The following is a 22,433-nucleotide window of genomic DNA, read 5'->3' as shown; positions in this document are numbered from 1 at the left end:
GTGGTTCAGCTCCAGAGCTTGGGAAGCTACTTGTGTGAATCCAGCCTCCCATCCCTGAGGAGAACCCCCTGCATTGCCAGCTGCAGGAGTAGGTGGATTTTGGGTGGCAGAGTGTACATTTGGGGGTGCTGAGGCGGTGCTGGGCGAGGTAACAACGTTCTGCTGGAGCCTGCAGGGTGGCACAGCAAACACAAACCATCTTTGCAAGGACGTCAACATATTTAGAGCGGGTTCCAAGCTGCACACAGAAAGCTGGCAAGCCCTCAGTGCAGTCACACCAGCAGATGTGTGCCTGGCACATGGACCAGCTGGCTCCTGCAGTTCTGCAGCACAATACCAGTGTTTCCCAGTACAGCCCAGGATGGAAACGTGCACACAAAAGCTTCATTCACGGGTTCATCCATTAAGGGCCTTTGCTGGTTTCTGTTTTCCCAGGCTGGCAACATGAAACTATGGCACAAAAGGCATCTGTGGCTGGGCTGAGAGCTCCTGCCACAGCCCTGTGCTGCAGAGACCTGTTCCCTGTGCAGCCTGCCTGGGGATGTGATGTGCTCCTTCACCCCTCTGCTCACTATTCCAGATTTAAAGGGGGAGACTGTGCCATGGGACCATTAATCAGTTAATTACTGTCTTCTGTCTTTGCCTGGAAGCCAGGGGAAGGAACTGGTGGACAGACCAGCCTGGACAGACAGCTGGCAGGGGTGTTACAGCCCTGACTTGCTGTGAGCCTTGCACTGCCACTGTCTCCTTCATGTGACTTCAGACAAATCCTGCAGTATCCAAGAGCCAAGTTTTAAAAGGCAGGCAGGTACTTAAAGATGCAGAATAGGGCTTTATGGGATTTTCCAAAGTGCCTAAGCAGGTTTACACAGCTTTGGAAGAGATCAGGAAGACTTAGATGCCACACAATAGAAAATCCCTGGATGAGCTGCACAAGGTGTCTCTGCTTTGGCTCTGTTTTGCTCCTCCTCACAGGTACCACGGGGTGTCCCACATTATTTATGGATCCTGTCCTTACCTTAAAGAATAGGGACCACCTGGAATCGTCACCCAGCACAGCAGAGCCCTGTCCTCTGTGTGTCTGTGTCTTGCAAAGGGTTGGATGCAAACCCCTGTGGGTTGAAACCAAGGAGACCGGCCGAGACTCCAGATCTTTCCCCGGAAAGATCCATTCCTCAGGATCATCCCCATTAACCAGGTTGTTCCCTTTTCTCCTCCCTCTCCCCCCGAGCAGCTGGACGAGCTTTTCCGCAGTTCTGACGTCAAGAAGGATTTCAAGAGCATCCGTGTGCGGGACCTGGGGCAGAGCAGCGCCGTCCGTGTCTTCGTGGAGTCCCACTTCGACCCAGGTAGGAGCATTCCCTGGGGCACCCCCACCTGCCTGGGGAGGGAGCAGGCATTCCCAGTGGGAATGCCAGCTGGAGAAACACACCTTCTCCTCTCCCACAGCACATCCAAATTTGCTCCTTTCCCAAGGAAAACGCTTCCAGGCCTCCAGGCACCAGCTTAGGGCTCACCCACTCCCAGCTCTGTTGGTTTTGCTGGGCAGAAAACACAACCCTGGCAAATTTTAGGAAGGTGGGAGAGGAGCTGCTGGGTGGGCTTGTATCTTCACTCTTCCTCTTGTCCTTCCTCCTCCTGGCTGTGAGCAGCCACGTCCTACACGGCAGCTGATATCCAAGCGGCCCTGCTGAAGCAGATCAAAGCTTCCAAGAAGAAGACCATCCTGGTGAAGAAGCCCCAGCAGGAGCACGTCAAATTCATGGATTTTGGTGAGTCCCCTCTGTCTGTGGCCGGCCCCCCCTCGCTTGGATTAGGCTTTCAGATGGGCAGGGTGGCTCTTCTGCTCTTGCCAGGGCTTTTTGTCTGTAGCAGTAACCCATCAAAAGCTCCCCCAGGCAGTGCCAGGGTGCAGAGGGTGGTGCAGAATCAGGGAATCATGGAATGTTTTGGAAGGGATCTTGAAGCTCATCTCATTCCACCCCCCCTGCCACGGTGGACCCAACCCCAAGGCTTGTCCAACCTGGCCCACAGCTTCTCTGGGCAACCTGTGCCAGGGGCCTCTGAGTAAAATCCGTGTGCCCAGACTTGGTTTTCACTCAGGAAAACCATCCGAGGGTAGAATTGCCCCATTTTTTCATTGGCACATGGCAACTGCTGCACCGTGGCAGTGGAAAGGGAGCCTGTCCTGGTGCTCCTGAAGAGGTGGCCAGGCCTTGTCCATCCTGATAAACCCGGAACAGTGATTTTCCAGGGAAGACACGTGGCACGTGGGAGCGCGGCCGCCCCTGCCCCCGGAGAGGGCTGCAGAGCACTAACTTCTCTCCTCTTCCAGACTGGATCCCCAGGCTCTTCACCACCACCATCACCACCACCACGGCCACCACCATGGCCCCGGCCACCACCCGCAGGGCCACCACGGCCGCCGCCGTCACCACGGCCCGCGGGCAGCGCCCCGACGGCAGCACCCGGAGGCCCAGCCCTCCCACCCTCCTGCCGGCCGCCAGCACCCGCAGGAAGCCCACCCGGCAGCCCCCCGTCACCAGGAGACCCCCCCGGCCCTGCGACTCCCACCCCTGCCTGCACGGGGGCACCTGCGAGGACGACGGCGAGGAGTTCACCTGCAGCTGCCCCGCGGGCAAGGGAGGGGCTGTCTGTGAGAAAAGTGAGTGCCCCCCACCCACCATGGCGTTGATGCCAAAACGAGACTGCTCAGGGACAGTTTTGAGTCTTTAACAGCAAAGGTATTTGTTTTGAGCAACGCTGGGGAGTCTAGCCAGGGGCAGTTCTACCCCCTGATGGTTTTCCTGAGTGAAAACCAAGTCTGGGCAAACAGATTTTGCTCAGAGCTGGACAGATTAGCTCCGAAGTTCTCAGTGAAAAGCCAGGTAATTTATACAGTTTTTGTGAATGATTACAACATCTATACATGAATATTCATTTAATTTCATGATCTAATTATCATATTCCTAATAGATGGAGTCTAGGCGGAGCTTGAGACAGGGCTGTCCTTTTAGGGAGTCCTCTGATGGTCTTTCTGGTCCTTCAGCCTCAAGAGGGTCCTCTTTGTCATGAACTTTTCCTGACTGGGAGCTTGTGAAACCCTCCTCTGCTTCAGCTTGCTCATCTCCCTGGATGTCCATTCTATCTAATTCATGACTACTAAGTTGTCCTTTCTGTTATCTTTTCATTAGTACAGAACATCTGTAGGCAGAGCTCTGGAACAGGGCACCCCTTGTCCCTTTAACAGTAATGTTGTATTCCTCAGAGCCAGGGTCTGTAACATCCCCTCATAGAAGAATTCCAGCATCTCAGAACTCTTGCTGGGTTTCAGCATCCCAGAGGGGGGTGGGGAGGGACCTCTGAGCTCACCCCCCACCATCCCAGGTTGCTCCAAGCCCCGTCCAGCCTGGCCTGGAGCGGGAACATCCCACATTGGGCGACTCCAGTTGGCTGGTGATGGAGGGATGGGGAGAACGTTCAAACCTGGCCCTGGAATTGGCACTGGCACTGCAGGGGCTGCTTTAATGGACTGTAATCTCAGCTCTGCCACAGCAGGTTGTACATGTGCTATTCATTGTAAAAGGCTGCGAGGTGCCAGGAGTGATTTCCCCCTGGCTCTGCTCCTGATCCAGCAGTGCCCTGAAGCACCGGGGGATTGGGAGCTGCTGCTGTGTTAGCTCAGCTCGGGGCACTGCCCCTCACAGCTCCTGCCTGCCAGTGACACAGCCAGGCACTGACCATCCTCTCCAGCCCGGGGAGATGTGTTCTGATAATCCAGCCTCTATTTCCCAGTGTTTGGAGCAGCTTAACAAGCAGCTGGAGACTGGCAGCACGCTTACCCAGAGCTGCTGTTATTTACTGTGAGCCCCCACTGGCAGTTTGGGGTCATGCTGGGGACTCTGGGCGGCTGGGAGTGCTTATTCCTGAAAAGCTTTGTCCCTAAAGCCATAATCTGGAGCGCTCCAAGCTGTGGGTGTCCAGCCCTGTTCATTTTAATAGGGCTTGGCCTCTCAGATCTCTTGGAAAACCTCAGCCACGACGAACAAAAGCCTGGAGTGATGAATGTAAATCTGTCATGTGGGATTCTGGGAGGAGAGATAAAAATTATCTAAGGAGCAGGGAAGCTGAGTTACGAGGAGCTGTGTGTGCAGCAGAGCTCGGATGATGGCACAGGGGCCCGGAAAGGACCAGCAGCACTGGTTTTTAACTGGGAGGAGCTGGTTGGGGGAGCAACACCACGGATCTTTAAAGCCTGGGAGCAATCTTTGGGGGGAATGGCATCACAAGAGGGGTTTTGGGTACCAGTGTGAGTGTCTGGGAGGTGGTGATGGGGTGAGCGTGGGCTCAGAGGAGACAACCAGCTTCTCTCCGCCCCTTCCCAAGAGCTCCGTGTCCGGACAGGTCGAAAACATTCCCGGGCTCACATCAGGCTCTGTGTCCTTCTGTCCCCTCTTCATTCCTCTCCTGGCTCTTGCAGCTATCAGGTACTTCATCCCCAGCTTCGGGGGCAAGTCCTACCTGGCGTTCAAGATGATGAAGGCGTATCACACGGTGCGCATCGCCATGGAGTTCCGCACCCTGGAGCTCGGGGGGCTGCTGCTCTACAACGGCCAGAACCGGGGCAAGGACTTCATCTCCCTGGCCCTGGTGGGCGGCTTCGTGGAGCTCAGGTGGGTGCCCTGCCAGCCCCAGCTGGTGGGGAGGAAGGTGGGCTGCTCCAGCCAGAATGGTCCTCGCAGAACATCAGGAGGACGCAGGGCTTGGACTCGCGTTCTGAGAGACCCGAAATCAAAGAGATGAGGAGAGGAGAAGGGTTTTTTTTTTGGATGTGATAGGGAGCTCGTTCCCTCCCTCTGGCACTTTTCAGCAAAGTTAATTCAGTGATTTCAGTTTGAATTTTGAAAAGCTGGAAGGTGTGGGAGGTTGATTTTTTTGGGGCGAGCGAGAGGTCTTTTTTTTCTTTTTTTTTTTTGGTGGTGGTTTTCTCTTTTTTTTTTTCTACCAAGAAAAGAAACACAGGTGGAAAAAAAGGAAAGGGAGAAAGGCCCCAGAAATCTGAGCTGGAATGACTCTTTTTTTTTTTTTCCCCCTCCCTCCCATTCCAAAAGCCAAAGGGACAGATTTGGAATGAGGTGAGGTGGAGGAGATGAGTCCTCAGGCAGTCCTGACACTCAGGGGGGTGGGCAGAGCGTGCTCTGAGGGCAGCCTGGCACAGAGCTGGGCAGGGAGGGGGGGTCTCCCAAGCACTCCCAGCTTCTCCCTGGGAGATGTCACCTGACACAGGTGTCACCTTTCTGCGGGATGGCACAAACACAGCCCTCTCCCCTGCCCCTCTTTTCTCCTGCAGGTTCAACACGGGCTCTGGCACGGGCATCATCACCAGCAAGGTCCGTGTGGAGCCTGGCAAGTGGCACCAGCTGGTGGTGAACAGGAACCGGCGCAGTGGGATGCTCTCCGTGGATGGGGAGCCCCACGTGAGCGGGGAGAGCCCCCCGGGCACCGACGGGCTCAACCTGGACACCGACCTGTTCATCGGGGGAGCGCCCGACGACCAGATGGCCGTGTGAGTGTGGGGCTGGGGGCTGTCCCTGGGTCACAGTGCCCACCACTGCTTCGTGGGGGGTGGGGGGGCTTCTTATGTGATCATCCGTCTGTGTTGGTGAGGCACCTCCAGGGCTGTGTCTGGTTTTGGGGCCCTCACTGGAAGAGAGACGTTATGGGGCTGGAGTGAGTCCAGGGAAGGGAAATGGAGCTGGGGAAGGGGCTGGAGTGTCCTATGAGGAGCTGGGGGGGCTCAGCCTGGAGAAGAAGAGGCTCAGGGGGGATCTTTTAGCTCTCTGTGACTCCCTGACAAGAGGGGGGAGCCGGGGGGGGGTCAGGCTCTGCTCCCAGGGAACAAGGGACAGGAGGAGAGGGAACGGCCTCGAGCTGCACCAGAGGAGATTCAGGTTGGACATCAGGAGGAATTTCTTCGCAGAAGGGGTGGTCAGGCATTGGAAGGGGCTGCCCAGGGAGGTGATGGAGTCCCCACCCCTGGAGGTGTCCAAGGAAGGACTGGTTGTGGCCCTCAGTGCTCTGGGCTGGGGGACAGGGTGGGGATGATCAGGCACAGATTGGACTCGATGATCTCAGAGCTCTTTTCCAACCTAAACCGTTCTGTGATCTGTGCCCTGTGGGGGAGCACAGCCTGACCCACATCCTTGGAGTTACCAAAAGCCCCGGTGACCCCGTGCTCTGTCCCCTCAGGGTGGCAGATCACACCACGGCCACCACGGGGCTCAAGGGCTGCATCCGCCTCCTGGACGTGAACAACCAGATGTACGACCTGCGGGAGAAGGGCAGCGACGTCCTCTACGGCAGCGGGGTGGGCGAGTGTGGCAACGACCCCTGCCACCCCAACCCCTGCCACCACGGGGGCATCTGCCACGTCAAGGAGGCAGAGATGTTCCACTGCGAGTGCCGCCACACCTACACCGGTACGGGGAGGGGGCTGCAGGCTCCTCGTCCTGCTGGGTGCTCCTGTGGGGTCCCAGAGCCTATGGGATCATCAGAGTGGGGAGGGGGCTGTAGGCAGGGCAGGGCTGGGCTCCTCATCCCTCTGGGTGGTCTTTTGGGATCCCAGAGTCTCTGGGATCATCACAGTGGGGAGGGAGCTTCAGGCAGGGCAGGACTGGGCTCCTCATCCTGCTGGATGGTCCTGAGCAATCCCAGAGCCTCTGAGATCATCAGAGTGGGGAGGGGGCTGCAGGCAGGGCATGACTAGACTTCTCATCCTGCTGGGTGGTCCTGAGCAATCCCAGAGCCTCTGCGGTCATTACAGTGGGGAGGGGGCTGCAGGCAGAGCAGGGCTGGGCTCCTCATCCTGCTGGATGGTCCTGAGCAATCCCAGAGCCTCTGGGATCAGCCCAGTGGGGAGGGGAGTGTCAGCAGTGGGATAGAGGGAGAAGTGGAGGATGAAGCCTCCTGCAGTGAGGTCAGTAGGTCTGGGGTGTAGCCCTGTTCACAAGGACAGAAGGGCCAGGACCTGTTGGTTCTCGTGCACAAAATAACATCCCCTCGCATTTTAGGGGCGTAGCCAGCCAAGGGCATCACCTGCCAGCTGTGGGGGCTCCCTGGGCCATGGGGACCCAGCCTGAGCCAGAGGCTGGGGGGGATCAGGGGGCAGCAGGGACGTTGGGCTGTGGGTCTGTGGCGCGGGGGTGACGCTGCCCGTCCCGCCGCAGGGCCCACGTGCGCCGACGAGAGGAACCCCTGCGAGCCCTCACCCTGCCACGTCTCTGCCACCTGCCTGGTGCTGCCCGAGGGGGGTGCCCTGTGTGCCTGCCCCATGGGCCGGGAAGGAGACTTCTGCGAGCGAGGTGGGACGGGAGCCGGCGGAGGAGCGGGGCTGGGGCAGGGGGTGGACGGAGCTCAGCGTGCCCAGCCCGGGCCGTGGCCTCGCCCGCTGTGGCTCTGGGGCACTGGCTGAAGCTGCTCTGCCTCCCCTCCCTCACCATCCCCTCGTTTGTGCCCAGTGACAGAGCAGGACCACACCATGCCCTTCCTCCCGGAGTTCAATGGCTTCTCCTACCTGGAGCTGAACGGGCTGCAGACCTTCGTTCCTGACCTGCAGTAAGTGCCAGGGGCATGAGGGTGGCCCGTGAGGGCATCACCTGCCTGGTGGGTAAAGAGACACCACAGAGCAGCACCCTGAGCACAGCAGGTGTGCCTCTCACCCACCCAGGGTGCCTTGCAGGGGTGGCATCTCTCTGCCAATCCCGTAGTCCCGGGCAGGCAGAGTTATTCCAAGGGCTCGGTGCATGGGGGTGGAGGAAGAGAGCACGAGGGGCTGCTGGGTTGGAGGGTTATCCATAACCCTTCTTTCCTCAGGGAGAAAATGTCCATGGAAGTTGTGTTCCTGGCCAAGAATCCCAGTGGAATGATCTTCTACAACGGCCAGAAGACAGATGGCAAGGGGGACTTCGTGTCCCTGGCCCTGCACGACGGGTACCTGGAGTACAGATACGACCTGGGCAAGGGGGCAGCCGTGCTCAGGTGAGGGGGCCCAGCCTGGGCTGCTCAGGGGAGGTTTCCCAGCGCTCTGCTGATGGCAGAGCTCTCACCTGTGTGTCTTCTCCCCCCTTCTCACCACCCAGGAGCAAAGAGCCGGTTCCCCTCAACACCTGGACGAGTGTCCTGCTGGAGAGGAACGGGCGCAAGGGGGTCATGAGGATCAACAACGGCGAGAGGGTGATGGGGGAGTCACCGGTGAGTTGGTGGCTCAGGAGGGGGCTCTCTGGGCTTCCAGCCCTGCTCCTGTCACGTGTGGAATGAGCTGGAGAATTCCCCAGGCTCCTGGGCTTTTAATCCCTGTGGCACACATGGGATTAAAGAGGTGGCTTCAGAGGTGGAGGAGGAGCGGGCAGGCCCTGGGGAGGAGAGGGTGCTGCAGGCAGAGCGTGCCTGTCTCCCTGCACACCTCTCCCAGCCCTTGCTGCCTCCCTGTGCCCTGCACATGGGGCTGCAGAGCCCCTGCCAGGTTTCAGGAATGCCTTTGAGCCCCCTCACACACATCCACCTCCCCACTCTTTATCTCAGATCCTCGACTGTCCCTGGATCGGGGCAGGCACGTGAGGCACCTGTGCTACCTGTGGCTTTGAGCCTGTGCCCTCCATGGTGGGGGCTCAAGAGCCCCCCCAGCACAGAGAGCTCAGCCAGGAGGAGGTCACGGAGCAGGGAAAGCCCCTTGGCACTGCTGCTGCTGAATCCATCAGTGCCTCCTCTCTGTTTCCCAGCTGGCAGCTTCCCCCTCCAACTTCTCCCCGTCCCCTGTCCCTCTGCACTTCTGTCTGCAGACCCCTGGGGTTCCTTTAACCCCCCCTTTCCATCTGGGAAGCTGATAATGCAGGAAAAGCCCTGATTGCTGCTGAACTCATCTATAAGATCCACCTAGAAGTGCAGCATCAGGATTGCACAGCATTCCTGGAAGAGATTTCTTCCTCCCCTCGCTCTGCTCTTCTCAAGCTTCTCTCCCAGCACAGCTCACCCCTGGGTGGCAGGGACCCTCCTGTCACCTTCTGCAGCCCCCCTTCCCTTCCCTGGCTACCCCAGCACTGGTGGCAGCGGGGGTCTTGTGGCCCTGCATGTTGCAATGTCACCCACTGATCTCCCTTTTTCTCTCTCTCTCTTTTTCTCTCTCCCTTTGATTTCCATTTGTAATTTTCCCTCCCCTGCTGTCTCTGGATCCCAGAAATCCCGTAAGGTAAAGATAAGTATGAACCACCACACCTCCATCTCATCTGCCATTGGCACCTCGTTCTTTTTTTTTTTGTTCTCCATCCAGATCCCAGTGTTTCACCCACTCCCCTTCCCATCTGACCCAGCAGCTTTAGGATCTCTTTAGATTAGAGACACTCGTTTCCTCTTCCATCATTCATCCCCAGCCAGTTGTTGCATTTTGTTCTGGAAACATTTCAATTAATCTGATCATTTTTTTAACTCCACGAAGCACTAGCTAGTGATCCATATAACCCCATCTCTGCTGTGCCCCTGGCTCCATCCCAGGGGCCCAGGAAGGGACGTCATTCCTGCTTGGAGAACCCTGCGGTTGGAGACACTCCTGGGATTTTCCAGGCTGGGCAGATGGGACTGCAGGGTGACAGCAAGGAGGGAGATTTCTCCTCCAAACACACACCATGTGGGATGCAGGAGAACCTCCTCTAGCCACGGCAACCTGTAGCAGCCAGGAGAACCCAAGCTGAATCCTTCTGGAATGCGTTTGGGTTTGAACATCCCCCCCCGAGAGAGTTACTTGGTTTGGGGGGTCACGCAAAACCAGAGCCCCCCCTTCATGCCTGAGAGCATTAGAACAGCATCTCCCCAAAATTAAACCCCCAGGGAACCTTTTCCAGGTGCCTGCTGGTGGGTGGGACCTCGCAGCTTGGCGTGAGGAGGTTTCCTGGAGGCCCCTTTCATAGAATCAGAGAACATCCTACATTGGAAGGGACCCACAGGGCTCACCAAGGGCAACTCCTGGGCCTGCACGGGACACCCAGGGATATCCTGACATCTTCTCCATCATCTCCCCTCTCCTCCCCAGGTGCCTCACACCTACCTGAACCTGAAGGAGCCGTTTTACGTTGGAGGAGCCCCTGATTTCAGCAAGCTGGCTCGAGCAGCTGCCATCTCCACCAGCTTCGAGGGGGCTGTGCAGAGGGTAAGGTCCTGCTGGGCAGCCCAGTGTCCAGCTGGGAGATGTGCCATCTGCCCTGGTACTGCTGGAGGGGAGTGAGGAGGAGCCTGGCAATGGGCCTGTGGGTCCCACAGGTGGAAAAGTGGCAGGAGGGGAGGCAAAGGTGCGTCAGAGGAACACGTGGGGCTTGGGGCTGGTTCCCATCTCCCCTTATCCCCAAGGACACTGCCCTCTGTCCCCCCATGGCAGAGAGATGGGGTGGTGGAGGATCACCATGGAATCATGGAATGGTTTGGGTTGGAAAGGACCTTAAAGCCCATCCCATTCCACCCCTTGCCACGGGCAGGGACACCTCCCACTAGCCCAGCTTGCTCCAACCTGGCCTTGGACACTCCCAGGGGATGGGGCAGCCGCAGCTTCTCTGGGCAACCTGTGCCAGGGCCTCCCCACCTCCTGGATGACATAACTCCTGTGTTTCCTCCTGCCTGCACGTGCCAGATCTCCATCAAGGGGGATGCCCTGCTGACGGAGCAGAACATCCGCAGCGCCATCGAGATCTCGCCCTTCCGGGGCCACCCCTGCACCCAGAAACCCAACCCCTGCCAGAACGGGGGCACCTGCAGCCCCAGGCTGGAGAGCTACGAGTGTGCCTGCCAGAGGGGCTTCCACGGGGCCCACTGTGAGAAAGGTGAGGGGCCAGGGTGGGCTGGGTGTGGACCCTCACCCACACTACCAGACACGTCTGGTGGCAGCAGGACAGTGCAGGAGATCTCATCCTTTGTAGAGTCCTGGAATGTTTTGTGTTGGAAGGGACCTTAAAAATCATCTCATTTTCCATGGGCAAGAGAACCTTCCCCTAGCCAAAGTTGCTCCAACCTGGCCTTGGACACTCCCAGGGATGGGGCAGCCACAGCTTCTCTGGGCAACCTGTGCCAGGGCCTCACCACCCTCACAGCCAAGAATTTCTTTCTAATATCCCATCTAAACCTTCCCTCTATTGTAAAGTTTAAAGCCATCAAACTGAAATTTCAGTTTAAATTGATGACTGTTGATGACTGTTGGCTGCAAAATGGGGAGATGGTCCCAAAATTCCATACTCTAAAGCCACAGCAAACCTCTCCAGGGGCTTGCTTGGAGTGCCCTGGGGCTGACACGCCCCAGGGGGTGGCAGGTTGGTGCTTGCCTTCATCCTCTTAGGGATGCTCAGTGTAAAGGGGGATTTTCCTGGTCTCCAGGGGTGGATCCTGACAGCTCTTGTCTTTCCCACCCCCAGTGATCATTGAGAAGGCTGCTGGGGATGCAGAGGCCATTGCCTTTGATGGCAGGACATACATGGAGTACCACAATGCTGTCACCAAGAGGTAACTGGGCTGCTGGGCTGAACCGAGCTCTGAACGAGGACATAGGGCTGACAGCAGGGGGAGGAGCTGGGATCAAGGAATTCCAAAGGGAAGCAAACCAAACTGGGGCTCTGAGCAGCCAGTTCCAGCCCTGACCTCTAAAACTGCCTTGCTGGCAGAGGGTTTGCCCCAAAACAGCAGTGCCTGGCCAGCTTCAGGTCTGGCTGTGTGTGGGGCACCTGGGTCAGCACAGCCTGCTCTGGGGGTGGGATGGAGCTGCATCCTTTGTGTCCCTGCCTGTTTGTGCCACAAGGGTTGTTCTGCCAGCACAGCTGGGCCATCCCTGCTGTGGGACCCATCTGACCTTCTCCAGGCTCTGCCCAGCCCCGTGCTGGGGGTGCTGGGGTGCACCCCGTGGTGTCTGTGGCCGTGCTGCTCCCTGGGGCTGCTCTCTCAGGGTGGGCAGAGCTGCTGCCTGAGGTCCTGCACGGCCTCTGGGCTGGATGTTTCTCCTTCAGGACCCTCTGGTTCTGCTGTGGCCTGGCTCAGTGCCCTTCCTTCCTCACCACTGTGTCCCTCTGGTTAATTCCCAGCTCCAGGGCAACTGGAAAAGGGTGTTGGATGAGACTTCACCCATCTGCCCGTCACACCCTCAGCTTCCCTCTGTGTCCTAACACCCTGCTGGGAGGGTGTCCGTGCTGAGCTGTTGTCTGTCAGTCTCTCTGTCTGTCTGTCCCTTCTCAATGTCCCTGTTTCTTTGTTTTCAAGCCACCTGGGCAATGAGATCCCTGCGTAAGTACAGCCCTCCCTGCTCCCCTCTGCCCTCACCATCGACACCCCAACCTCAGCCTACCCATGGGGGAGCACAGGGCAGGGATGGGGGGAGGAATTTGGGCCCTCTCCTGGGGTCTGCCACGGGCAGGTGTTCCTGTTTTGGGGGGAGGAGGACTCAGGGACTGACCTCAGCTCTTGGTGCCCAGACATGGCACAGCAGGAGCTGCATGACCCGGCTCTGCCACAACCAGATGTTGTCCTGGCTCTGCCACAACCAGATGTTGTCCTGGCTCTGCCACAGCCAGATGTTGTCCCAGCTCTTCATAGTTTCATTTTTAAGCATGATTTTTTTTTAAGTTCAGCAGAGTTCTTTAAGCACAGTTTAAGGCTGGGCACAGAGGAGGAAGGTTCCTGTGACTCACTGTTCCATCAGCAGCCGATGGAAATCCAGGGTGCTGATCCTGCTCTGGTTTCTTCCACCATGGATGGGGCATTGCTGCTGTAGAGGGGAGGCCAGGCAGGGCACTGGGAGGATGTTCCCCAGCCAGAGTGTGTGGCCTGGGAGCCCTTCCAAAGATGCAGTGGGGACAGGGGGTCAGAAGGGTCTGGGCAAGTGAATGGGCAGAAACTTCTTCCCTAGAGCAGCCCTGACAGCTGTGATTTGCTGTCTGTCTGTCCTGCTGAGCACCAGGGGTGGAATGGAAGCCATGCTCCATGCAGATCTATTCCCAGGTGTCTGAGGGAGAGCTGGAGAGATTCCTGCCTGTCCCATCCCCATCTCACCTCATTTTCTCCCAGCCGGGCTCAGGCAGGGGCGTGGGGGGTTGAGCTGGTGTGTGCATGTGTGTCAGTGCCTGGGGAGCCACAGAGCCATCACCTGCATGTTCACAGCACTTGGGGAGGTGCCCTGGGTTTGGAAAGGGCTTTTCAGGAGCATTCTAAGTATCCTCCTGAGCTGGGCAGAGCCCTCCAGCAGCGAGAGCCTGTAGTGACCCACACCAGTGCCCCGCTGTCCCTCTGCACCCCCAGAGCCATGGGCAGAAGGTGTCCTGCCTCTCCCAGTGCTCTGCAAAGGGAAGGCCACCATTCCCAGCCTCCTCCCTGCCTGGCCCAGCCTATTTGGGCTGTGCATGCCCCATCCTGTGAGGGAGCTTTAGTGTTTTTCCCCATATTCCTCCGCTGGGATGTGGCCGCCGCCCTCGCCAGCCCTGCCAGGCTGAGGGACCCATAAAAGTCGGGGTTTTTTGTGCCTCCAGGCAGACACTGGGGTGTGCCCTGGGCAGGACTAACACTGCCAGTGCTTCTCTGGGCTCTGCTGGCTGTGACATGCCCGTACCTTTTTTACTGGCACATCCATTTTTATCCATACATGTCGCTGGAGCTGAATGTAACACGGGACCTGCAGTGCCAGAGGGACAGCTGGACTCCTGGATTTCCCCTTCTCCACACACACCCTGTTCTCCAAGTGCCCCAAGGCTGACTCAGAGGCTGTGTGTGACAGTTCCACACCATGGGAGCCCGTTCTGCAACACCCCAAAGACAGGACGAGAGGACACGGCCTCAAGTTGCCTCAAGGGGAGGTTTAGGTTGGATATCAGGGAAGATTTTTCCACTGGAAGGGTGGTCAGGCATTGGGACAGGCTGGCCAGGGCAGTGGTGGAGGCACCACCCCTGGAAGTGTTCCAAAAATGTGTGGATGTGGCACTGGGGGATGTTGTTCAGTGGTGAGCTCTGTGCTGGATGATCCTGGAGGGCCTTCCCAACCTGAGTGATTCTGTGATTCCAAGAGAATTCCTGCAGGGAAGGGTTCTTGTGCAGGGCCAAGGACCCAAAGCTCCCTTCCCCCAGCAGTGTGTCCCTGGGATCCACACCCCAGCAGCGTGGGTGAGCACCAGGAACACTGGATCATGGAATCATGGGATCACTGAGGTTGGAAAAGCCTTCTAAAATCATGACATCCAGCTGTTAACCCAGCAGCACTAAACCACGTCCCCAGATGCCACATCCACACATTTTTTGAGCACTTCCAGGGGGTGATGATTCCACCACTGCCTTGGGCAGCCTGTTTCAAAGCTTGACCACGTTTTCAGTGAAGAAATTTTCCCTAAAATCCAAACTAAACCTCTGCTGGTGCAACTTGAGCCGTTTCCTCTCGTCCTGTCGCTTGTTCCCTGGGGAGAAGGGACTGACCCTGACCCCCACCTGGCTCCCCTCTCCTGTCAGGGAGTTGTAGAGAGTGAGAAGGTCCTTCCTGAGCCTCCTTTCCTCCAGGCTGAACCCCCCCAGCTCCCTCCACCACCCCTCAGAGAGCTGTGCTCCAGACCCCAGGAGCGCATTGGAGCATCCCCACCCCACCAGCACAGGGCTGGATTCCCTCCTTGGCATTATCCTGCTCCCCCCTGGCTAAGCCACCACTTCCAAACGTGTTGGAGGCAACTCATCCACCTCCAGGACGGTTCCTGGTGCTCCCCACTCGCGCTGGGCAGGTTCTGTGTAGGATGAAGAGCTGCTGGTGCTGAGCAGGGGCTGTTCCCTGTGTGCCAGGGGGGTGGGAGGGAAGGGAAGGGTCTCCTCTGCTGCCCCCTGCTTATGGCACGCTCCCCTTTCTTCCCCCACCTGAGTCCCGAGGCGCTGGACTATCCCGTGGAGCCCAGGTGAGTGAGCCAGGCTTTGTGCTCTCGTGTCTCGTGCTCTGCTGTCGCTGCCTCAGCATGTCTGTGTGTCCCTGTGTGTGTGTCCTGTGTGCCCAGATCCTTGGCTTTTTATTTGTGAGGGATACAGCTCTGCAGAGGGGGAGCAAACAGGGAGGGAGCCACGACCCTCCAGCCCAGGATCACAGAATCACAGAATCAGCTGGGTTGGAAGGGACCTCCAAGATCATCAAGTCCAACCCTTGATCCAACCCCGCTGTGGTTCCCAGCCCATGGCACTGATGCCACATCCAGTCTCAGCTTAAAAACCTCCAGGGATGGAGAATCCCCCACTTCCCTGGGCAGCCCATTCCAATGGCTGAGCACCCTCTCTGGAAAGAAATTCTTCCCAATCTCCAACCTAAACCTCCCCTGGCACAGCTGCAGACCCAACCCTCTTGTCTTGCTGATGGGAAAAGAGACCAACCCCCCCTGGCTCCCCCCTCCTGTCAGGGAGTTGCAGAGAGTGAGGAGGTCTCCCCTGAGCCTCCTCTTCTCCAGGCTGAACAGCCCCAGCTCCCTCAGCCTCTCCTCACAGCACTTGTGCTCCAGTCCCTTCCCCAGCCTTGTTGCTCTTCTCTGGACCTGCTCCAGCCCCTCCATGTCCTTCCTGAGCTGAGGGCCCAGAACTGGACACAGCACTCCAGGGGTGGCAGCAGGGGACAGGCTGAGGTACCCTGGCAGTACCTCAGGGCTCATCCAGCCCTTTAGGTGCAGTGTCCCTTGGGAATAAGAAGCTGTCTGTGTTGTCCATGTTGTCCAGTCTCCATGTCTCAGCATCCCTGTGGCCACCCCACAGGGCAACCTCAGCTGTTGCCAAGAGCCTTGTGCCCGTTCCAAAAGGGGCTGAGCAGAGATGGGGATGCCAATGTGGAGGAAATCCCGTCCTTCCTCCATTCCTCCCTTGGGAAAAGACACCTCATGTAGGAGAAAGAAGGCTTTGCTGCCTGTGTGGGCAGCCTCCCTCCCCTTCAAACTGCTCAGCCTGTCACAGTCCCCAGCCCTGGGGAGCAAGGCTGGTGTGTCACAGCCTGCAGGGATTGATGTGCCTGCTCTCTGTGCTCCTGGGGGCAAAAGGAAGGTGCAAGAGCCCCGTGGCTTTGGAGGTTCAAGCTGGATAGTGGGGAAAAAACACCAGGAGAACTGTGCAGGCCCTGCTCAGATCAGCAGGAGGATGGAGGAGCTCCAGGCTTGGTGTTCCCAAGCTCAGCTGGGCAGAGCCCCTGCTCTGAGTCCTGCTTTGAGTGGGAGCTGGGTTAGAGACCTCAAGGGCCATTCCTTTGATCCTCTGGCCTGGTTTAGAGCTTCCCATCTGCTCCCACCCCAGGCACCAGGCTTTCTGATATCCCAAAGTCTGCCAACCCCTCAGGCAGGGACAGACCCCAGGCAATCTGATATCCCAAAGTGTGTGACCCCTCAGGTAGGGACAGACCCCAGGCATTCTGATATCCCAAAATCTGTGACCCTTCAGGTAAGGACGGACCCCAGGCAATCTGATATCCCAAAATCTGTGACCCCTCAGGCAGGGACAGACCCCAGGCATTCTCATGCCCCAGAGTCTGCCAACCCCTCAGGCAGGGACAGACCCCACGTGCAGCCTGATGCCAGGAGCTGGCTGGAGGTTCTCCCAGCAGGTGAGCCAGCTGGCTGGGAAGAGAAGGCTGCTCCAAGGAGCTGCCTTGTTTTTCACTCTGCCCTCATCTCCCCACGCAGTGAGAAGGCCCTGCAGTCCAACCACTTCGAGCTGAGCATCAAAACAGAGGCCACGCAGGGGCTGATCCTGTGGAGCGGGAAGGGGCTGGAGCGCTCGGACTACATCGCCCTGGCCATCGTGGATGGGTTCGTGCAGATGACCTACGACCTGGGCTCCAAGCCAGTCGTCCTCAGATCCACGGTCCCAGTCAACACCAACCAGTGGATCCACATCAAAGCCTCCAGGTGGGGAGGCTGGAGGGAGGGAAAAGCGGGAGCGGGGCGGGCGAGCTGAGTCACGGCGCCCCGTGATCCCCGAGGATCGCTCCTGCTCCCGGATAATAATAGAGGAGAGGCATGTGGGCAGTGCCCTGCGGAGGGCAGCGTGTTGGGGCACGCCTGGAAATGTCAGAGGGGCAGGAACGAGGAGGCCTGGGAGGTCTGTGCCCTTTATTTGAGGGTTTGACATTCTGGCCGCGTTGAGCCCGAGCTGCCCCTTGTTATTTTTGGTGGTGGTGGGAGTGGTGAGGATCATGTGCCCAGCGTGCCAGGGATTGCTGCTGGTGGCTCTGGAGGGAGCTGTGGCCGCTGGCAGGGCTGGTGGTGGGGCTCTGGGAGGCCGTGGGGATGCTGGAGGGGAGCACTGGAGCAAGGACTGCTCTGTGCCACAGCCAGAGGGAGAGGAGGGCTCAGCTCCCCTCGCCTTTGCAGCTGGAGAAGGGCTGATGGTGCCCAGTGCCAGGATTTGGTGCAAAGCAGAGGGAACACCTCTGGGTTTGTCCTCTAATCATCTTCTGTTCCTTCTTCCCTCCCTCTGGGAGCAGGGTACAGAGGGAAGGCTCCCTCCAGGTTGGGAACGAAGCTCCCATCGCTGGTTCTTCTCCACTTGGTGCCACCCAGCTGGACACAGACGGGGCCCTGTGGCTGGGTGAGTTGGTGTGGGCAGGGTGAGCGTCCCCTGTGCCCCTTGCTGAGGGATTCAGAGGTGGAATGGGGTGGGGATGCTCCCTGCCTTGCTTCAACACGACACCTTTGTCTCCCAGGTGACCTAAACATTCCCCTGCTTGTTCTCTGCCTACCAGGGCAGGGTGGTGGTGACACTGAGGGATGAGGGGTTGGCTTTACCCACCAATGCCAGTCCTTCCCATGGCACAGTGTGCCCATTGGCTGGCCTGGAAAAAACAGTGAATCAGAATCACAGAATCACAGAATGGTTTGGGTTGGAAGGGACCTTAAAGCTCATATTGTTCCACCCCCTGCCATGGGCAAGGACACCTTCCAGTGTCCCAGGTTGCTCCAAGCCCTGTCCAACCTGGCCTTGGACACCTCCAGGGATGGGGCAGCCAAAGCTTCTCTGGGCAACCTGTGCCAGGGCCTGCCCACCCTGACAGGGAAAAATGGACTTAGATTCCATTTACACTTTTTGGAAGCATCTGTTGTTATCTCCCCAGTCTAAGCCTGTAGTTCAGGTCTAACCTGACTCCCAAGGAGTTCATATTCAAAAATGTTGCCTTGCCTGTGAAAAAGAGAGGATCCTGGGGGCCGTTTCTCCTTCTGAAATCAGCCTGGAAGTTTATGTGCAAAGCAGAATTAGTCCATGAGAGATTTTTGTTCAGCTTCCCCACTGGCCCCTCCAAAAGTTGTGTTTGCAATCAGCCCCTCATAATTCCAATGTATTTCCTGTGTAATGAGCCCAGAGTTGATGTTGCAGTAACTGAACTAAAATTCAGTTTGGATTTGGGACCAATCCCCGAGGGAAAGGAAACTTTTGAGTTGAAATGTGTATTTTAGAATAAAAATAGCTGGAGAATAGGAATACCCATAGAAACGAGTCGCTGGTTGAAGTGTCTTCAGGAAACCTGCAGGCAATGGTTGGAACTGGCACGACTGAGCTAAGTGAAGATAACTGCTGTTTATTTTCATAAAACTAATTAATTTAACTGACTGATGAATTCATATTTACTGTTAGCCAGGAAGGAGGTTTCTCCCTGCTCTTGGGAAGGCATTCACAGAATGGCTGAGGTTGGAACAGACCTCTGAGGTCGAATCCAACCTGTGCCCCATCCCCACCTGGGATCCAGCCCAGAGCACTGATGCCACATCCAGTTGTCCCTTGAACACCTCCAGGGATGGGCATTCCACCACCACCCTGGGCAGCCCCTTGCAGTGTTTAACAACCCTTTTCCAGGAAGAAATCCCCCCCAGCTCCCTCCTGAGATGTTCCCAGCGGTGCCGGTGTGTGCGTGGGGGTGTGACACTGCTGAGGACGGTCTGGCTGTCCCCTGCCCCGTGCCCTGAGCTCTGTGTGTCTCCTGCAGGGGGGCTGGAGAAGCTGAGTGTGGCTCACAAGCTGCCCAAGGCCTACAGCACTGGCTTCGTTGGCTGCATACGGGATGTCCTTGTGGACCGCCAAGAACTGCACCTGGTGGAGGACGCTTTAAACAACCCCAGGATATTACACTGCTCGGCCAAATAGACCCCCAGAGACCCTCCCTCCTCCTTCCCTCCCTCCTGCCTATTGCTGTAATTATTTTCTATTTTTGTAAACTTATTGCTTTTTATATTTTTGGGGGGGGAGGAGGGAGGGAGGGGGGAAAAAGGGAGGGGAGGAGGAGACACCTTTTTCTTTCGGGTTATCCGTTCGGTTGCAGCCTACCCAGGTCAGGCAGAACTCGAATCAAACAGCAGCAACAAAGAACAAACCTTGAACCAAGTCTCCAAGAAGTGACAGAAGAACTTGCCCATCACGCTGTAAATCTTCTTCATACTTGAAGCTTCTTTTTTTGGGGGGTTGTTTTTCCCCCCTCCTCACTTGTGTTCTTGGGTTGTCGTCCCTGCCCACGGGGGGGGAAAAGATGCTGGTGCTGGCGAGACCTGTGGCCTTCATGGATTCACTGCCCGGCCCCAACGTCCCCTCTGCAGTGCTGGCTGAGCAGGGAGGTGGGAATTGCCACCCCTGCTTGGGGGTCTGGCTCTGCCAAGCCTTCCCCTGGCCCTGTGCTCACCCGACCTCCCTCCTCCCCCCTCCTTCCTCTCGCTCTAATTTATGTGTGTAAGAATCTCAAGTGCTTTTCTCCTTCATGCTCTGTTAAAATCAGGGATGCCATGCACTGGAAGAGAGACCAAGGCCTGCTCTGAGCAGGCAGGAAAGCATTGCTCTTTGGTTGTCTTATGACTGTTTGCTGGACTGAGAGGTGCTGGGGGGGAAACGTTGATTTTTCTCTGTTGGTTCTCCTCCTCGTCCTCCTCCTCCTCCTCCTCCTCTTGGACATGTGCAGAAGCAGCTGTGAAACCTCATTTCCACGCTTTGTGTTCATCCAGACGTGTCCCAACCACCTGTTTGCCCTTGGCTGCTCTTCCCAAGAGCTTCTGCCCACCAAGCCTCGCCCTCCCGCGCGCCGGGGATAACTTGGAGCTCCTCTCCAAGGGCTGGAAGTGCTCCCCCTTCTTCCAGCACCACCAAACAGGGACTGGGTCCCTCTTGGCTTTTAAAAGACCTGTTGGATGTGTCCTTCCATGACCCACGTCCATTTTCCAGCCTCTGGGGCATGGCTTTGCCCTCGGGCGCTCTGCCAGCCTGGGAATGCAGAGCTGGCACTGGAGCCTCTCCCACAAAGAGAATTCGGAGTTTCCTTGGATTCGAGTTTTTTTGCAATGCCCAGGGTCTTCCACGCCGTGATCAAAGCTCCTCTGGCCGCTGCCAGCCCAGCAGGAACAGCTCCAACAGGAATGGGAACGGGGCACGAGTCGGGACTGGAGTGTTTTTGGGGGGTGGGGGGGGGATTTTTAGGTGTTTTGTTCCTTGAAAGCAAATGTTTTAGTGCCAGTGACAAAGCCAGTGAGTGGATGGTGTGTGTTTGTGAGTGTCTGTCACCCAGCACACGTTTTGCCTGCAGACCTTGGATCTCCTGGGAGCAGGAGAAGAGCCAATGGATCACAGCTCCGAAGGAAACCACCCTCTCCATTCGAGTTCCTTCTCCATGGGAAGGATTTAATGATGCTGTGGAGCATCCACATCCCTTCCCCACCCTGAGGTGGCAGCTCTGTGTAAAAAACAAGCTTTGTGGAGTGGACAGGACGCACCTGAAGGATCATTAATATTAATTAATGAGTGTTAATTAATACCCAAGGTGCCATAATTTTGCAGTTTCACCTTCCAGCTTCCAGCACACCTTTTAAAAATGGTGTTTCTTGGCACTCAAGTTTTGAGCCACACAAGGTCAGAGGCCTTTTCCTCGGGGTGAGCTCTGAACAAAGGGGAAGAACGTGTGTAAAAACCACTTGGGGGTTTTTATTTCTTTTTATTTGATTGAAAGAAAACTATCCCCCCCCCTCCCCACCCTCCCCATCCCCAATCTGTGACATTCCTCTGCAAATCCAGGGGTTAAATATTCCACAGAGGGGGGCTGTGCCCTCTGTGGGATGGAGACTGCTCTGTGTGTGTGAGTGTGTGTGCCAAAAACCACATTTTAAGTGGCTGCTGTATATAAATCGTGGGTCCTGGTGGGGATTGCAGGTGTGAGACCCCCCCAAATCCGTGAATTTTGAGAAGGGGGGAATTTCCAGCTTGGGCATTGCTGAGACAGGGCTGGATCCTCCAGCTCCAGAGGGGGACAGGGGGCACGTGCAGAGGAAGCTGCTAATTTTCTCAAATGCCACTCCAAACGAAGCCAGGGGTCACTGCAAAAGAAATTACAACAACCCAACAGCTAAACAAAAAAGAAAAAACAAACAAAAAAACTCTGTCTGCTTTTGCTGGGGCTTGGAAATGCCTTAAAACAGGACGTGGTGTCCTCGTTGTGGAGCATCTCGAACCAAGGTCAGGCTCAGCAAGTGCTCCCTTGGGGCCGTGCACTTAACTGGGGCTTTATTTTTAATAGCATTTATAACATGTATGTACAAACAAACAAACAGACAAAGAAAAAGAGACATTGAGGTTTGTTTTTTTTTCTGGGTTTGGTTTTTTTTGGTTTTTTTGTTTTGTTTTGGTTTATTTTGTTTTGGTTTTTTGTTTTGGTTTTTTTTTGTTGTTTTTGCTCTTTTTTTTTTTTTTTAAATGTCCACGTGGCTTCATTTATAGGGTAAATTAATGACCATTGTGAACTGCTGTATGAATTCTGAAGGGCAATGCACAGTAGAGGAGCAGCATGATATAACCATTACTAACTTGTGTCTTTCGTCAATCACCATGAAATAAAGTTTGAAAACTATTAAATATGTTTTTAAGGGGCCTGTTGCTTTTTTTTTTTTTGTGCTTTATCTCACACTTATTCACTGTCTCCTGGACAGATTTCCCTCAGAACCTGAGTGGCTCATGCAGGTACCTGCTGTATCTTCTAAATTCAGCTTATTTATGAATTCCAACCTCAATCCCACCCACCTAGGGTTTGCAGGACCTGTGTGTCTTTCCTTCCCCTCCTCTGTGGCCATCACAGTGGTGGCAGCAATTCAAGGGGTTTTTCCCCCCCTGTCCCAGCTGTTCTTTTATCCCCTCATCTCAGGCAGCATTTTCCAAAGAGGTTTTGCATCCCACAGACATCATTTTCCAAAGAGGTTTTGCATCCCACAGACATAATTTTCCAAAGAGGTTTTGCATCCCATGGGCACCACACCACCTCAGCAAGACTGAAGTGATGCTCTTGTGGCTTGTTCCTCGTGGATGGCAGCATTTCCCATGGAAAGCCAGTCTCCAGCAGGATATTGGTTGGAGGCAACACTCTGAGGCCCAGGATGTGATTTTTGGGGTGTCCTGTGCGGGGCCAG

At 56.4% G+C, this 22,433-nt stretch overlaps 1 protein-coding gene across 11 annotated transcripts in view; it reads left to right on the top strand.

Moving 5' to 3' along the window:
* The window catches only part of AGRN (agrin), a 114,903-nt gene extending 93,018 nt beyond the window's left edge, over positions 1 to 21,885 (top strand). For 4 of the 11 annotated variants that reach the window (XM_064678456.1, XM_064678452.1, XM_064678460.1 and 1 more), the window contains 19 exons: positions 1,235 to 1,349; positions 1,653 to 1,772; positions 2,336 to 2,665; positions 4,481 to 4,673; positions 5,351 to 5,566; positions 6,250 to 6,479; positions 7,227 to 7,361; positions 7,518 to 7,614; positions 7,873 to 8,037; positions 8,139 to 8,250; positions 9,233 to 9,244; positions 10,082 to 10,198; positions 10,673 to 10,862; positions 11,448 to 11,535; positions 12,283 to 12,306; positions 14,910 to 14,942; positions 16,692 to 16,916; positions 17,495 to 17,598; positions 18,989 to 21,885. In XM_064678456.1, the coding sequence (XP_064534526.1) occupies positions 1,235 to 1,349; positions 1,653 to 1,772; positions 2,336 to 2,665; positions 4,481 to 4,673; positions 5,351 to 5,566; positions 6,250 to 6,479; positions 7,227 to 7,361; positions 7,518 to 7,614; positions 7,873 to 8,037; positions 8,139 to 8,250; positions 9,233 to 9,244; positions 10,082 to 10,198; positions 10,673 to 10,862; positions 11,448 to 11,535; positions 12,283 to 12,306; positions 14,910 to 14,942; positions 16,692 to 16,916; positions 17,495 to 17,598; positions 18,989 to 19,146 (2,664 nt within the window). In that variant the 3' untranslated portion in view covers positions 19,147 to 21,885. The remainder of the gene's footprint in view (positions 1 to 1,234; positions 1,350 to 1,652; positions 1,773 to 2,335; positions 2,666 to 4,480; positions 4,674 to 5,350; positions 5,567 to 6,249; positions 6,480 to 7,226; positions 7,362 to 7,517; positions 7,615 to 7,872; positions 8,038 to 8,138; positions 8,251 to 9,232; positions 9,245 to 10,081; positions 10,199 to 10,672; positions 10,863 to 11,447; positions 11,536 to 12,282; positions 12,307 to 14,909; positions 14,943 to 16,691; positions 16,917 to 17,494; positions 17,599 to 18,988) is intronic. The other 7 variants (XM_064678458.1, XM_064678463.1, XM_064678462.1 and 4 more) reach the window with 5 other exon arrangements.
* Positions 21,886 to 22,433: the final 548 nt, after the last annotated feature.

The sequence above is a fragment of the Pseudopipra pipra genome, chromosome 22 (genome assembly GCF_036250125.1).
Source record: "Pseudopipra pipra isolate bDixPip1 chromosome 22, bDixPip1.hap1, whole genome shotgun sequence".
Taxonomy (NCBI): Eukaryota; Metazoa; Chordata; class Aves; order Passeriformes; family Pipridae; genus Pseudopipra; species Pseudopipra pipra.
The sequence above is the reverse complement of the archived record's forward strand: the minus strand, read 5'-3'. Positions and strand labels throughout refer to the sequence as shown.